At 40.7% G+C, this 18204-nt stretch overlaps 1 protein-coding gene across 4 annotated transcripts in view; it reads right to left on the bottom strand.

The window, feature by feature from the left end:
* The window catches only part of phf21a (PHD finger protein 21A), an 87445-nt gene that overhangs the window by 49197 nt on the left and 20044 nt on the right, over positions 1-18204 (bottom strand). For all 4 annotated transcript variants that reach the window (XM_031900482.1, XM_012962111.3, XM_012962110.3 and 1 more), the window contains exons 2-4: positions 9496-9636; positions 3509-3541; positions 2086-2151 (exon numbers count right to left, since the gene is read on the bottom strand). In XM_031900482.1, the coding sequence (XP_031756342.1) occupies positions 2086-2151; positions 3509-3541; positions 9496-9549 (153 nt within the window). In that variant the 5' untranslated portion in view covers positions 9550-9636. The remainder of the gene's footprint in view (positions 1-2085; positions 2152-3508; positions 3542-9495; positions 9637-18204) is intronic.

The raw sequence follows: 18204 nt of genomic DNA, 5'->3' as shown, positions 1-18204 counted from the left end.
TTTTTTTAATTACATTTATTTATAAAGTGTCAACATATTCCGCAGCACTGTACATAAGGGTACATGCTAATAACTGACATACAGGCAAACCAATACAGTAGGTAACGAGGCACAAAAACTAGCAGAGACTCCAACAAATGCTGGTACAGGTATGGGATCCCTTATCCGGAAACCCGTTATCCAGAAAGCTCCGAATTATGGAATGCCCGTCTCCAATAGACTCCATTTTAATCAAATACAGGTATAGGACCTATTATCCAGAATGCTCGGGACCAAGGGCATTCCGGATAAGGGATCTTTCCGTAATTTGGATCTCCACACCTTAAGTCTACTAAAAAATCAATTAAACATTAATTAAACCCAATAGGAATGTTTTGCATCCAATAAGGATTATTTCTATCTTAGTTGGGATCAATTACAAGGCACTGTTTTATTACTACATAGAAAAAGGAAATCAGTTTTAAAATTCTGAATTATTTGATTAAAATGGAGTCTATGGGAGACGGGCATTCCGTAATTCGGAGCTTTCTGGATAACGGGTTTCCGGATAAGGGGTCCGATACCTGTAATTCAGAATTTTAAAACTGATTTCCCTTTTCTCTGTAGTAATAAAACAGTATCTTGTAATTGATCCCAACTAAGATACAAATAATCCTTATTGGATGCAAAACAATCCTATTGGATTTAATTGCAGTTTTATTGATTCTTTGGTAGACTTAAGGTATGGAGATCCAAATTACGGAAAGACCCCTTATCCGGAATACCCTTGGCCCCGAGCATTCTGGATAACGGGTCCTATACCTGTACCTTAAAAAAATTCAAAGGAAATACTTTCCCTTTAATTCAAATAGCTTAATGAAAGAAAAAAAAAACCACCAAAGGAAATGATTTGCTGTATTGTTTCAGAACTATCCTAAAGCACTGGCATAGAGAAGCTAAAAGCCACTTACTAATTAGCTGCTCCTAGTCAGCAGAAGGAACTTTTTAATCAAAACCGAAATTATACACAGCTGAATCCAAAGGTGGTTATCAAAACCAAGCAAGATTCCAGAAAATGCCTGATATATTTATAACGCAATCATTCAAGCACTGCCATCTGATAAAATAATACCGTGCCGATCATGCAAGAGCTATTTACACTGTTACCGTGACCTGCAACTATTCATGCGTTTATAATTTAGAAGCTTCCAAAAGCGCCAACAAGGTAAGATACAATCTGGAATCAATGATGTATTTAGGTCCGGTGCTGCTGGTACCAGCCCACTCCTCTTTTCATCAGTCTGCACAATGTGGGTCTGAGCATATGCCAATGCCAGAAAGGGGTAGCCCTCCTACCCCGAGTTCTACTGCCAGATTTAGTATTTTTTTCTACATAGGCACAGGAAGGCTGCCCCCTAAAACTGCTGCAATAGGCATGGGCCCTCCCGGTGCCTATATATAGAATTAGGGATGCACCAAATCCACTTTTTTCAGATTCGCCCGAACCCTGAATCCTTTGTGAAAGATTCGCCCACATACCAAACCGCTTATGGAAGGGTTACATTTTCAACTTCCATGTTTACATGACAAAAAGTCACGTGGTTTCAAGGATTCGGTTCAGTCAGGAGCATCGGTTCGGCCAAAACCTGCTGAAAAAGGCAGAATCTTGGCCAAACTGAATCCTGGATTTGGTGCATCCCTATATGGAATACACCCCTGTCTGGAATCTGCTCCAAAAATCACCAGTCACTTTGCATACTAACTGCTTACCTGCCACTGAATGTAGAATCTCTGGCAATGGCTGTCAAGGATCTAAAAACCATGCACTGTTGATTCTATGTTTCCATGCTTTATTGGCGGTTATGGAGAAAACGCATTGCCAAGCAGTTAGCATGGTGCTGATCCTGGCGTTAAAAAAGTTGAATGAACACATAAATACTTTACTCTTGCCCAATTTGCTGTTCCTCTGTAACAATACAGAGCATTGCTCACCCTACTGCAAAAATGTACAAACATACAACGAGTAGGCATATTCATCAATCATCAATTTGTAAAGCAAAACAATCTGAAAAATACATAAATAAAAGCTTTTTTTTTTTTCCTTACTTGCTTTTCACTCAAAGATGTGATTTTGGCTTGGAGTTCATGGAGCTGTTTCTTCAAGTCTGCATTCTAACAAGAAAGAATAAATAAGGATCTGAGAATGTATGCAGCACATAGAGTGTAAACACACCGTTGTTCTAAGAATGAACATAGCGGACAGTATAAACAGCAAATGGTTCTGTTTATAGACTCCAATATAAGAAAATAATTCTAATTTTTAAAAATGATTTCCTTTGGTAGAAAACAAGCCATTTTGGTTTCCCTATTCAATTTGTGTGAGGGTGGCTGTCATATTCTGTGTCTCAATCGAGATCTTAGTTTTTTTTTTTGTTCTTTTTTTATATATCGCAGATGTGCTGTCTGAATATAATCTTGCCCAAAAGTATGTCTATCTGAATTTTAGATGTGGGCACCTGGCGTAATTTAAGTCTTACAGAATGTCACAAAAGAAGATTTGTTGCCGTGACTTTTATAGAGACAGGCTGCAAAGACAAAATGCCAGCATGTGTCTTCTGCTAAAGATTACGAGAAGGATATTGTACGAGTGGCTCTATTCACCATAAGGGGGAGCATAGGCATCAGTATGTTTGTATTCTCAGGAAGCATCCCTGCAACTTACATTCACAGGATATAAAACTAAGGGTAACTAAAATAATAGCAGTAGTATATTTTTCTGCTCGATATAGGGGCTCAGTTAATAACAGACACCCATGGTAAACGTGTGGTACACGGAGGCCTGTAATATAACCCAGCAGTACCACGTATAAGCAATGAAAAACCTGTTTAACTGACTACCCACGTTACCACTCCCACTTGGCATATCAAGCACAATTACTACTACCTTTTTGCTTGTTTCTGATCCTTCTATTTTACTACATGAAACGACCTGTGCCTGGAACATGACTCGGAGACTCTTTAGGGCAGTGACATGGGGAGATTAGTTGGCGCATGACAAATAGTAAACAAATAGTCCAAATAGTCCTTCGTTGTCGTGGGCTACTAATCTCACCACAATGCCATCCCTCCAGCTATAATGTAAATCGCCGGTGGGATGGCATACGCGACGCCGCGATTTGCCGAAGGCGCCCGAAGCTTCCTTTCAAGGAAACTTCGGCGACTTTGGCAAATTGTGGCGCCACGTATGCCATCCCACCGGCGATCTACATTCTAGCTGGTGGGATGGCATTGCGGGTAGATTAGTCGCCCGCAACAACGAAGGACTATTTGGACTATTTGTTTACCTGAACACAAGCTTTCTCCTTGGTCCTGACTATAAATTCAATAAGAGCCCAGCAGGCCCTTACAGAATTACAGATGAAACACCGAGCATTTTTGTGGCTGTAATTGGCTAAAAAGGGCAACGGTTTCTATGTCAATGTACAGATATGTTAATATATTTTGAAAAAATAATCAATACAAAACTCACCTGAGGATCCTGCTTCATCTGGGCAACCAATTTCTAAGGGGCAGAAAAACAAATGTGTTATTCATTTTTTTACTATTTAAAATTTTATACAACACAGAAAAAGCTTATTATCGGGGGTTACTGCAGTGGTCAAAGAAGGGTGAAGATATTTACTTGCCTGTCACAATTTAAAGGGATTGTTTGTGAGTTAATTATTACTATGATGTAGAGAGTAATATTTTGAGACAATTTGCAATTGGTCTTCATTTTTTATTATTTGTAGTTTTTTAGCTTTATTTTACTTTTTGTTCAGCAGCTGTTTCGTTTGGAATTTTAGCAGCTATCTGGTTGCTAGGATCCAAATTGGCTAAGCAACCAGAGAGTGGTTTGAATGAGAGATTGGTAACAATAACAATAAAACTGTAGTCCCACAGAGCTATCATTTTTTGGCTGTTAGGGTCAGTAACCCCCATTTGAAGCCTGCAAAGAGTCAGAAGAAGAAGGAAAACAATTAAAAAACCATACAAAATAAACAATGAAGACCAATTGAAAAGTTGCTTAGAATTGGCCATTCTATAACATACTAAAAGTTAACTTAATGGTGAACCACCCCTTGCTGGAGTTTATAGCAGCATGTAAAATACGCAAACTTTTTTTTTTTTTTTAAAGAAAAGATTGAAACACTCATAAAAATACATTGAAACTGAAATTTGAACCCCTGTTTTGTTAAGTCGCCATGAATTGCATCTGATTTTGAAAGTCACCTCCTTGCTGTGGGTTTTGCTCTGATGTTGCCACACCAGGTACCCACAACTGACATGCCACATATAATCTGCCAAACTGAGATAGCCCTCCAGAGATTGTATGTCCTCTACCCCTGCCCTAGGTCTCCACAGACTTCTTTGCAAGACATTATGAGTTTAATAATATCCAAGACATGCATGTGTTAAATCATGTAAATGGGTAAAAGGCATTGAACAAGTACTAGTCTAGGGCATAGATACTGCAGGGCTGCCCTCCACAGAAGTCACCAAGCAAGAGATAGCGTGAAGGTCATTTAAAGGTAAACTTGGAATAGATGCTTATTTGCTTCTAGAACTATAGCACAGTGATGAAGGTTACAGATAAACTACACCACTGTTCTAAGGCATCCAAAATCCAAAGGTGGCACTGAGCAAATCCTCAAACACAACTTTTTGAAACCAAGGTCAGTAAGCTGCTAGTAAGACATCCGTCAGTGTTCGTCATGATGATGAAAGTTGCAAATCCCATGATAGAAAGCCAATCTAATGAAATAATGCAGCTGAACAATGGGGAAAGTGGACTGACACAAATCCTGCAGAGTCAGGGTGTATAAACCCCAGGCTTATCGTTACTAGTAGTGCAGTAACCTAAAACAGTACTAGTCTAGGGTATACCGCAGGGCTGCCCCCAATGGAAGGCACCAAGTATAACCCCCCCAACTTGATGTTACTTCACTACTTGAGACCTTGAACAGCACTAGTCTAGTATAAACCCACCGACTTACAAGTATAAACTAGGGATGCACCGAACCCCTGAATCCACCCTGATGGATTTGGGCAAATACCGCGACAAGGGAGATTTGTCACAGGCGACTAATCTAACCATCTGTCACAGCCCTTAAACACTACTAGTCTAAGGTGTACAGCAGGGCTGCCCCCAATTGAAGGCACCAAGTATAAACCCCCGACTTTATGTTACAGCACTACTTGAGACCTTGAAGAGTACTAGTCTAGGGTGTACAGCAGGGCTGCCCTATATGGAAGGCACCAAGTATAACCCCCCCCCCTACTTGATGTTACTGCACTACTTGACACCTTGATCAGTACTAGTCTAGAATCCAAAATTGAATGTTCAAATGCTCAGCCTTACTGTTCACAAAGCACAATGCATCGATCCCCAATGGCTCACCGCCTGGCCCTTTGGAATATCACAGAATAAGAGAAGAGCACCTTCACGCAGGTTAACTGCATTAGCTAAAGCAGTTAACCTGCGTGAAGATGCTCTCCTCTTATTCTGTGACAGTACTAGTTTAGGGTGTACAGCAGGGCTGCCCCCAATCGAAGGCACCAAGTATAAACCCACCGACTTGATGTTACTGCAGTACGAACATAACTTTAACACAATCATAAGTACCTAAATGATGGAACTCACCCAGACATAACAAATGACCTGGATGTAAAAAATACCAGGCCCATCGTTAGTGGGTGAGCAGTCTTCCCAAATCATTAGCAAGTAATATCCACAGTCAGTTACACTCACCAGTATAGAAGACTGGTCCATGGGGGTAAGCTTTAAACTTGTAGCTTCAGCAAATAATAGGAACAACCAAGAATAATAACTTTCACACACCAGTTGACCTAAAGGGAGGCCTATGATTAAGTGTGGCCGCACACAAAATGCATCAGGCGTATATTTTAGATGAATGAAATTAAAACAAGTTTTAACTAAAACACTTTTGCTCGACTGGTGCTTGGAAACTATTCTTCTTGGTTGTTCCACATGCTAGAGGGCCCTGTATTAGAAAAAGACTATGGGGAAAAACAGCAGAGATAACAATGCAGCTAAAGTATCAAGTATTTTGTGTTATTTATAAAAAAAAAAATCCAGCCTGTGATACATCAGCCTGAGAAATAAGATGAAACAACATTCCAGGCGATACTGAAATGTACATAACATAAAGGGACCTGGTTTTGAAGAGCTAAATAATTAAAACCTTTCAGTGCCGAAGATTTCTCATATAGAATTCCTCATACTGAAGGTATCAAGTGTCAAACAGCCGTGTGCAAAAGTACAGTATGTTTCAAGGAATTTGTTAATAGCATCGAGGAGCACAAAACAGAAGTCGGGGTGACCTTTGCCTGTGATTAAAGGAAACTATACGCCCAAACAATGTAGGTCTCTATAAAAATATATTGCATGAACAAGATCATATGTAACACCTTGCTTTAGCTAAAAAAAAAAACTATTTTTATAAAAAATATACTTTGTTTTTGTAGTATGTGCTATTGGGTACTCCTAAATCGAAAATTGCCATTTTAAGAATTAAGGATTCACAGTGCACACAAACAAACCAAGGCACACATACATGCTAGGCCTCATCAACCAATTAATGGGCAGAGTTCTGCCTTTTGCTTCCACACTACTTCCTGTTACAGTTAGAGCTGCATTATTTCCTGTCAGCTGATCTCTGAGGGAGCACACAGCCCATCACTAAATGGAGGCTCATAGGAAAGGATATAAAAGGGAAATATTAACGGATATATATTTTCCAGTTTGCCGAGATACTTTAATAGGTAATGTAACATGATATAAACTACCTGTTGGTAAGTATTCATTCTGGGGGTAAAGTTTTCCTTTAAACGTAACATTAAATGCAACACTGCTGCCTTGCCACGCTTGGATCCAAGGTTAGAGTCCTGTAGTTGGTCTGCAGGTACCCTGCTTGACTACCCAGGACGATAGCTGGCCTGCATTTCCCCACCTCGCCAGGTTAATAGGTATCGTTTCCCAGACCTGGCTGATCTGCCTACTGAGTAAAGCCATTTCCAGTTTTATGGTTCCCCGGGTCAGGTTAAAGGTGCAGGTAGGGTGGGAGCGTGTAGTGGGTAAGGTTGCGAGTCACCAGATCCGTGTTGAGAACAGGTCTGCCCAACCGGACCCGCACAGGACTCGTAGGTTCCAATCCAGACAGGGCACTATCTAAATGGAATTTGTATGTTCTTGTATTCAATACATCCCAGTAGTTTCTATTTTATCCAAGTTTGTAGGACTTGGCCCCTGATAAAATGAATCATAATATGCATAAATGTGACAGGGCACTAAGACTAAAGTGCCCATACACGTGAAGATCCGCTCCCTTGGCGATCTATGGGTGGGCGATATCGGGGAACATGTAGGCTAATTCGCCAAACGATCAAATTATATTGGCAGCAATGGGGTAGTCGGTTTGGGGACCACATCAACGAGCCGATGCGGTCCCCGATCCGACTAAATCTTTTAACCTGCCTGATCGATATCTGCCCGATTTCAGGCCAGATATCGGTCGGACATGCCCCTCGTTCTTGCCCCTACACGGGCAGATAAGCTGCCGAATCAGTCCAAGGGACCCATATCGGCAGCTACAATCGGCCCGTGTATGGGCACCTTAAGCTTTACTGGAGAAGGGACCAATAGGAATGATGTATAATCTCTGTATACTGCTGCAGAATATACTGGTGCAATAATTATACCGTAATGTGTACCAAATAAGGACTACATGTTAGTCACATGTAGAAACACTGAGGATACATTTGCAACTGAATAATAATTTCACAACACTATGATAATTGAACTTTTTACCATATAGAATTTTTAACCCCAAAACACTTTGGCCAGAGGTGGCTAAACTTCAGCACACATCTAATTTTGCCTTCAAAATTAGGTCACGATGATACATACACAGGTAGGAAAGCTAAATAAAACTACCCACAGATCAACAGTGGGCAGCAGAAGGGAAAAAGGAGAGAAGCTGCAAGCAGTGTGTCCTGTAGCCCTGAAAACAAAAAAGGACAGCAAGAACTGACTGCAAATGCATCATGCAGCTTTTTCAAATAGTACTAAGCTCAGATTAACCCAGATGGAAAATATTTTTATTGCATCTTTAAGATGGTTGATGCCTCACATGATTCAGTATTTTTTTTTTTTTTTAGATCAAAAAAAGAATGTGACTGGGCAAAGCAAAGCTGTTGATCAGCTTCATCAATGTGAGAGAGAAATGTATATAAAAGCTCAGAATGGGTTCTAAAAAAAAACACAAGCTGAAAGATCAATCTTACTATGGGCCTATGCAGACCACCTCTGATGTGGTCCTCCTCTGATGTGATTTGTTCTAACCTGCCACATAAATATCTGCCTGATTTTCATTGATTTATTGATTGGACAGGCTGCTGAGAGTCCCCAAAAAGCTACTGACTTATTAGCCCCTGTGTGGGCTCCTTAACATAACCAATCAGCAAAGGATGGAAGCCACAGAATGGTAGGGAAGCACCAAATCCGGTTTGTGTGTACAGGTATGGGACCTGTAATCCAGAATGCTCAGGACCAGGGGTTTTCCAGATAGGGGATCTTTCCGTAATTTAGATCTCCATAACTTAAGTCTGCTAAAAATTATTTGAATTTTGAATAAACCCAATAGGCTTGTTTTGCCTCCAATAAGGGGTAATTATATCTTAGTTGGGATCAAGTACAGGTACTGTTTTATTATTACAGAGAAAAGGGAATCATTTAACCATTAAATAAACCCAACAGGGCTGTTCTGCCCCCAATAAGGGGTAATTATATCTTAGTTGGGATCAAGTACAGGTACTGTTTTATTATTACAGAGAAAAGGGAATCATTTAACCATTAAATAAACCCAATAGGGCTGTTCTGCCCCCAATAAGGGGTAATTATATCTTAGTTGGGATCAAGTACAGGTACTGTTTTATTATTACAGAGAAAAGGGAATCATTTAACTATTAAATAAACCCAATAGGGCTGTTCTGCCCCCAATAAGGGGTAATTATATCTTAGTTGGGATCAAGTACAGGTACTGTTTTATTATTAGAGAGAAAATGGAAATCATTTTTAAAAATTAGAATTATTTGCTTATAATGGAGGCTATGGGAGATGGCCTTTCTGTAATTTGGAGCTTTCTGGATAACGGGTTTCCGGATAAAGGATCCCATACCTGTATTTGAAGGAATAACAAATGCTTCACAAAAGATTCAGGCAAATCCAGAACCAAATCTGAACCCTAACTGGCAAATGAGCTAAATCGATTGGAAAAACATCAGCAAATGGAAAAAAAAATTGAGTCCCTTCTGTTGTCCAGTGGTTTAATGTCATATGATTTAAGTTTAGCATGGCAAAGAACTTTTTCCAAAATCCAAGTTTTAGTGCACCCCTAACTAATTAGACTGTAGCCCCTACAAAAGAATAATGATAACAGTTATGGGCTGTCCCACCTGGTGAACCTGTATTTCCACTTTTAGGGCTTCCTGTAGAGTCTGCAGCTCCATCCTCTTCAGTTTCTTCTCTTCCTTTCCTAAAGTCGGCAGCTCTTTCACACTTCAGTCTTCCAAGAATTCTAGGAACTTTATTAAAGTCTAAAAAAAAAAAAAGAACAAAGATGAAAAAAAATGATTTTAACAGTATATTTAACGTAAAAGAAGAAGAAACACTAACTTAAGCAAAAAAACACAGTGAAAGACCTGCACTTACTGTACATTTTTGCCACATATCTTATATAACCTCCTGAGGTGTGTTTAATTCAGGGAGGACTTTTCTGAATAATGCTTTCTTTCACACCACGCTACTGTGTTCTACTGTGCAGCGTTCTTAAAATATTGTTGTTAGTTCATATATTTAAAGAGATTAGAAGGGGAATAGAATATTTTTTCCACCAAGGAATAACAAGCTAACCCCCCCAGAATTACCTTGTGTCATGGGCTTAAAGGAGACCATACACAAGCAGGAAGGGAAACAAATGCTATTAGGCAAGGCACAATCCTTTTATACTCACAGGCCCCTTGTAACTTTAATTTCCTTTTTTTCCACTAGAAATTCTGCTCTATTAGTGCAGAGAGCCCAATCTGCACTCTTCCCCCTTGCCAGGTTCATGCACAGGATTGGTAGATGCATAAAGTGAGAAGAGATAGCATTGGGTGGTAGACAGACCCAATGGGATCCAAAGGAGATGCAAAATACTATGGAAAAAACTGCCTCTGAAGGAGCCTACAGCACTGTTAGGGTTGCCAACTTTGACCTCAGCAAATACTGAACAAAAGGGCTGTATGATGATATTAGGGGCACAGTAGTGACACGGAGGTGGGGTCATTACATCTGGAGGCGTTTGTGCCTTGTAGGGGCAGGGCTATGACTTTAGAGGTGGTTATTGGCCAGGATATTGTTTGCGATGAGTTTGTATGTTCTTGTGTAGCTTTCCTGTGTATGACTGTTATAGGGAACTTAGATTGTAAGCTCACTGGGGCAGGGACTGATGGGAATGTGATAGGGACCTTAGATTGTAAGCTCCACTGGTGCAGGTGGGAATGTGATAGGGACCTTAGATTGTAAGCTCCGCTGGGGCAGGGACTGATAGGAATGAGAAAGGGACCTTAGATTGTAAGCTCACTGGGGCAGGGACTGATGGGAATGTGATAGGGACCTTAGATTGTAAGCTCACTGGGGCAGGGACTGATGGGAATGGGATAGGGACCTTAGATTGTAAGCTCCACTGGGGCAGGGACTGATGGGAATGTGATAGGGACCTTAGATTGTAAGCTCCACTGGGGCAGGGGCTGATGGGAATGGGATAGGGACCTTAGATTGTAAGCTCCACTGGGGCAGGGACTGATGGGAATGTGATAGGGACCTTAGATTGTAAGCTCACTGGGGCAGGTACTGATGGGAATGTGATAGGGACCTTCGATTGTAAGCTCCACTGGGACAGGGGCTGATGGAATGTGATAGGGACCTTAGATTGTAAGCTCACTGGGGCAGGGACTGATGGGAATGTGATAGGGACCTTAGATTGTAAGCTCACTGGGGCAGGGGCTGATGGGAATGTGATAGGGACCTTAGATTGTAAGCTCCACTGGGACAGGGGCTGATGGAATGTGATAGGGACCTTAGATTGTAAGCTCCACTGGGGCAGGGGCTGATGGGAATGGGATAGGGACCTTAGATTGTAAGCTCCACTGGGGCAGGGACTGATGGGAATTATGTAAAATTTCTAAATCCCTACAGAATATGCAGGAATATTAATTCACATAAAACACTATATAAGGAGTTAAAACAGGCCATACTTCAACCAAAGCATTGCACTGATGGCCCAATTAATACACCTTTGATGCATTAGGGCTCATATTCATACATTCCTAGGAGGTAGCTTATTTATGGGTTGCACCACAAAGCAACACATGAATTAATAAAGCCAACAACTTAATATTAAAATAGTATTAAATAAGTCAATAGTCAAAGATATGAAAAATTTTGCAATGGATTGTTCTGGCCCAACTACTGCTGAGGGCCGTGGGATACATATTCCAACATATCTATATTTTCCAGATTAGCAGTGTCAGCCCCCCCCCCAAAAAAAAACCTGAGCATTGCAGGGCTACGCTTAACATTTTTTTTTTTTAATTCTGCTTTTTGCTACCTTACAGCAGTCGCGGCAACAAACATAACAGAATTTTACAGGCCCGTATTTTTGGTTTCGAAGTGCAATTACATCCCCCCCTCCAAAGAATCCTAATAAAGCTTTGAAAATACATAACCAAGGCTGTAGATCTCATCTCTGTTGGTTTTTACGTGAAATGCATGTAGTAATTACCACTGCAGCAGGATTCAGCTTTGCCAAGCCTTCCCTGGGAAGATCAGACATTAACTGTACCATAACAGGCTGAATCATAGGAACACAAAAAGGTAAACATTCACTCAGTACACCCCCCCTATATAAGCGGCGGAGCCTTTCAGGACCCGTGCCCGTGTATTTATTCATTGGAATACTATAATAGGCGTAAAGGGCTTTCAGCCTTGCAGCCACCAACATAAAGCTCCTAGCGCGGCTGTAACATCAGGACGCACTGCCTGTTCCCACTGCCAGCATCACGTTTCTGGACTGCATGCACGGCTCAAATAAGCATGTGTATTTCCGCAGAAAGGAGGGCAATTTCGAAATTTAATTTTGAGTGCCTCAGAATTAGCATCCAATGCTCAATGTAATATTGCTATGGAAACTAATAACGGCATAGCCTTTGACAAACAGGGCACAAAGGGAAAGTGAGGCAACTGCCCCCACCTTAACGAGACAAAATAACAATTTCTGACAAAATCTGTTCAATTCGGGAGTGCCTATTGTCATAAGGAAGGTATAAAAGTTCTGGGGTCTTCTTAAACTGTATGTGTATGTATGTGTTTGTTCTTTAAAGCCCCCGTCATTTTTCTCATCAGGGCATTCAGCTAAAGGGATAGTTCACCTTTAACTTTTAGTAGACAGTGTAGTGATGTGTGGGTTGACCCACAAACTGCACAAACCTACCCTTAGGTCAGGCAGGTTCAGGTTGAAATTTGGGCAACCATTGCAGGGTCAGACTTCTCTGCTCCCAAACCTTTCCTGTCTTGGAACCTAAGGAGCAAACAGAAGCAGCATATAGAGCAAAAAGACGCAGGTCCTACAACGGCAGCGGGTCAGGGTCCGGTTGAGTTTTTCCTTACCTAAGACAGATATTTTGAGAAAATTTGCAATTGGTCTTACTTTATGGGGCTGGGGCTCACCCTGAAGGCAGGTTAGGAAGAAATCTGGATATAGTGTCTTCATGCTCTCCCAGACACCCCAGGTCAATTAGGGTGAGATTTGGGGGGCGAAGGTTTATTTGAACTATGGCGTTTTCCTATATCTGTAACCTGGGAAGAACTAGCCCTTCAAGAGTAACTTAAACCAAAAAAGTCATACAAAACACACTCACCTAGTAAGTAATTTGATGTTGCACTGAGAACATAGAGTTAAGGTGGCCATACACAGGCCGATTCTAGCTACCGATATCAGTCCTTTAGTCCGATTCAGCAGCTTATATGCCAGTGGTCTGAACGATCAGGCAAGTTTAATTTTTACGTCGGATCGGGGACCACAACGGCTCGTTGATGTGGTCCCCGAACCAATGGCACCTATAGCGCCTATACCCGCTGATCCAATTAAATCATTTGCCCCAGAACCGTAGGTGGGGATATCGGGAGACAATCCACTCGCTTGGTGACCTCGCCAAAAACACAAAGCAGGTAATTGTTTGCTTTGTATGTAAATCAAAATGTTCAAGGTCTACACCAGTTTAGTGTAAAACATGTTGGTGCTTTATAAATAAGCATAACCATACAAGTGATATAGCATATGCCTTATGCTAACCACTATTTTGGCTTTGCTACAACATAGAAGACTATTTAGTAATTTTACTGGTCAGCAAACTGCAAGTCAGCACGGAGGATTTGTGTGGAGTGGCAGGAAGAGCCATACACAGCAAGATCCGCTCGCTTGGCGATCTTCTCTCGATATCGCCACCTTCGGGTGGGCGATATCAGGCTAATTAGATAATTTAGCCCTGGGGCAAATGATCGAATTAGAATGGCGGGTATAGGCGCCCATCGATTCGGGGGCCGCATCAATGAGCTGATACAGTTCCCTCATCCGACAAAAATATCAAACCTCCCCGATCGAGATCTGGCCGATTTCAGGCCTGATATCGGTGGGGAGGCCCAACCTTAGTGCCCATTCACGAGCAGATAAGCTGCCGAATTGCTCTACAAGACTGATAGCTATAATCGGTCGGTGTATGGTCACCTTTGATACCTTCCAGGCTGAAGGTACATGGATGCTTTGACCACTGTGGCTCTCTGTCAGGACCACAGAATGGTAATAACACCTATTTCTATTCAGGACATGAACAACGTACACGACAAAGTATAAAACCCATGAATTGACCTTTAGGCAGAGCTTTACAAAAAGGCACTCAAATGCACACAAAAAAACAGAAATGTCCAAAAGGGCACTGCCTTAACAATCATAAACATGTTATTAAGAGCTTTTATGCGTTCATGTTGTGCAGAGACTGAATCTGCTATAAATGCAAGCAGAGAGAGCAATCCCAGCTGAATCCATTGGTTTATGGTTACCATACAAAGCCTCTTAGTCCAGCCTTTACTTAAACTGGCAGCCTACTGACCCCAACCTAATGTCCATTTAACCAGATTCAGCCCATAGGGTTGCAGGTCTGGCCAATGACGTGCTCATATTTTAACCTAGTTAAAATTACCTTTTTAAACCAGTACAGGTATGGGACCGGTTATCCAGAATGCTCGGGACCTGGGGTTTTCTGGATAAGGAATCTTTTGGTAATTTGGATCCCCATAACTTAAGTCTGTTAAAAATCATTTAAATATTGAATAAACCCAATAGGCTTGTTTTGCCTCCAATAAGGATTCATTATATCTTAATTAGGATCCGGTATAAGGTACTGTTTCATAATTACAGACAAAAAGGAAATAATTTTTAAAAATGGCCTTTCCGTAATTCATAACTTCCTGGATAACGGATTTCCGGATAAGGGATCCCATACCTGTATAACAAAAATCCAGTGTGAATGATCAATTCCTTACACACCTTAGCACAAGAAAAACTATCAATGAACAAGCTTTCCACATTCACTATAATGTACATCTTGATTCACAATGAAGACACATTAAAACAAAATAACTGCTTTTCAGCAAGTGCCATAAAAGGAGCAAATTCTAGCTGCCATATATACATACATATATATATATATATATATATATATATATATATATATATATATAGTGTGTGCTCCACATCAAATTAATGTGACATCTGTTCTTATCATGTGCAGCCAGATATTTATATACTTGTTTTTAAATCTTCATTTGCCTTCGTTATTATTTTCCGTGGGACAAAACAGCACCTTGTAGGTGGGATGGCACTGAGGGAATTTGTGCAATCTTACAAAGCATAAATGAAACATAAGCAGCAGCATTAAAGGGGATGTAAACCCTGCTGCACTGCACGGTTGAATTATTTTCCTCAACTTTTCCCCAAATCCCCACAGCCAGCAACTTCTTTAAAATGCACAAAATCCTCCAATGAGAATCCCAGCTGATCTGTATAAATCCGGCTCCATGTTCTCTGTTCCTGCAATTGGAGTTGGGAGCATTAAACACAGTTTCCCAGCACTGAACAAGTCTGCCCTTATCCCCATGTCTGATTCCTGTGCCATATAATGAGGGGAAAATGCCATCATTATCTCTATTTGTAAGGTACCAGCAAGGGGCCTGACACAGTGCTGGGAATCAGCATTTTCATTGGTCACTTCTTCTGCATTTATAATGAAGTTTTTATCAGTAGAATTCTCATTGGTGAATGTTCTTGCATCTATAATTATGTTTTTGGCAACTTCTATAGCAAAACTAGGGGGCACAGTGGGGCAGCATCATGGCTGGGTTTCCTGTAATGCAAACCCTCCCTCACCTTGATCCATTGTGACGTAATGGATTCTGGGACTTGATGTCCCTCTGCTTTTCATAGAATCTGTGCACCACCCGCTATTGAAAGCAGAGGGACTTCAAGTCCCAGAATCCATCTCTTTACAAGGGCACATTTGCATTTCACTGTGATGTTTCAAAATGGCTCTTATGAGTAATGCAGTTTTCTCTTCAATCTGTGGAATCAGGTATTTCTGTGTAAGAATAATTATATTCCTTTCTGGAAGATCAGTTATGGTTTATGTATCTTCTCTACAATAGTCAATAGTGAATTAGCTTGTGTTAAAAAGGGGTGTATATTTTCCATTTTACCCTGGGAAAGATCACTTGTGGCCAACATACTGGATCGTACGGTTTTTGGTAGCCTAACTCAATGGTTTCTACTATAAGTTGCTGTAATGTCCAAACATGCGCAGATAAGACGTTTCATACTACTGGTTGCCAATCACCCCATAATATAAATAGGTTTCCAGGGAGCAGACCACATCAACAAACTAATGCATGGCTCAATAAGCAACTGACGGGATCAAGACCTGGTGCAAACTTAATGCCCTTAATACATTACCCACTTTTACTAATTCCATATGGCATAGTACGCACAAGTGATAGCTGCTGTGACATTCCATTTAAAAACCATTCAACTACAACACAAATAATAGTCCTATTTTCAGTTACTATTGATTACTCTTTCTAAAAAAAAACCAAACATTAATTTGCATTCACAATTTTAAAGCCATTTCACGCTTGTTTACTGTTTACAAAGTTCCCAAGGTGGTGTCTAGGCAACCAAGTATATTTGCAAAATACAAGCAAACATAAATATAATGAACAGAAGTTCATGTGCATTTAGCATGGCATTTATCTCCCCATTTTCAGCTGGAAAACAAGTGACTAGCAGCTCTAATTAAAGCCGGATAGGGCACAGGCCAAGGGTGCTTCAGCTGTTTGGCACAAAGGCATAAAAGACAGTATTTTGTGCTGTTTGACAACATAGATGGTCGACTATAATCAGGTGCCATCCGGCACTCAGGCCAGCAATCTGATGGCAGTGTAACTGGGCAACATGCAGGCCCTTGTACCTCCTGGCTGCCAGTCACCTGCCCAATGTGCTCTTGTCTTTTCTCACAATCGATGGACCAGCATTTCTGCGTGACAAACGACCAAATGAAGAGTGAATATACCCTATTTCTGGGTGTGTGCATTTGAACGAACGGTCTATAAAGTAAATCTGACAAATAAGTATTTCTCCCAGAATGGGTTCATTATATATTTTTATTACAGTTGCAATTAAAGGGGTAGTTCACCTTTACGCTAACTTTTAGAACTGCCTATTCTTAGCAACTTTTCAATTGGACTTAATTATTTATTTGTTATAGTTTCTGAACTCTTTGCAGTTTTTAAATGGGGGGTCCCTGACCCCGGCAGCCAAAAAAGAATTGCTCCGCGAGGCTACAGTTTCATTCTTATTCTTGTAACTTTCTTTTCTATTCAGCCCCTCTCCTATTTGTATAACAGTTTCTCATCCAAACCACTCCCTGTTGCTAAGGTAGTTTGGACCTTAGCAACCAAATAACTGCTAAAATTCCAAACTGGAGAGCTCCTGAAATGAAAAAACTAAAAAAAAAAACACAAATAATAAAAAATTAAGACCAATTGCAAATTGTCTCAGAATATTACTCTCTACATCATACTAAACGTTAACTCAAAGGCGAGTTGCTCCCCTGAGCATGAACACAGTGAGACTATTTTCTGTAGAGCCTGGGGCTATGAAGTTAAACCCCTGACATTCCCCCTAATTTCCTTTTCCTGTGCAACATTTTTAGGCTAATGGCAAAAGGGGTGTTTTATCTGCCGCCCAGCCTAGAACAGTAGCAGTACGCAATGGATATAATGCCCGGGTCCTTCTGTAACTGCCCGTAATGTTAAGTAAAGCAAAGCACCCTGGCTGAGACAGGTGGGCACCCAGCATCTTTTGCAGAGAGGTCAGTCTGTCCCCGGGCCATGTGTATCGGTCAAGGTGCTTTCCATAAGGTAACATTACAAGCAGTGGCAAGCAGACCAGGGTGTCTTGATGCTGCTCATTTACTATGGATGACAGCGACAGTCAAAACCACGTGTGCAACAGGTCTTAAAGGGGTAGTTTACCTTTAGATTAACTTTTATTATGTTATAGAATTCTTTACTATGTATATAAAATTCTTTGCAACTTTTCAGTTGGTCTTCATGTTTTTTTTTTTATAGTTTTTGAATTATTTGCTTTCCTCCTCTGACTCTTTCCAGCTTTCAAATGGGGGTCACTGACCCAGGCTGCCAAAAAAAACTATTGCTCTGTGACTGTTATTGTTACTTTTTATTACTTATCTTTCTATTTGAGCCTCTCCTATTCATATTGCTGACTTTCATTTAAACGACTTCCTGGTTGCGACCAAATAAAATTCCAAACTGCCGAACAAAAAGCTAAATAATTGAAAAACTACAAATACAGGTATCAGACCCCATTATTCAGAAAGTTCTGAATTCCAAACTGCCGAACAAAAAGCTAAATAATACGAAAACTACAAATACAGGTATCAGACCCCTTATCCGGAAACCCATTATTCAGAAAGTTCTGAATTATGGAAAGGCCA

This window comes from Xenopus tropicalis, chromosome 4 (genome assembly GCF_000004195.4).
Source record: "Xenopus tropicalis strain Nigerian chromosome 4, UCB_Xtro_10.0, whole genome shotgun sequence".
Lineage (NCBI taxonomy): Eukaryota > Metazoa > Chordata > Amphibia > Anura > Pipidae > Xenopus > Xenopus tropicalis.
The sequence above is the reverse complement of the archived record's forward strand: the minus strand, read 5'-3'. Positions and strand labels throughout refer to the sequence as shown.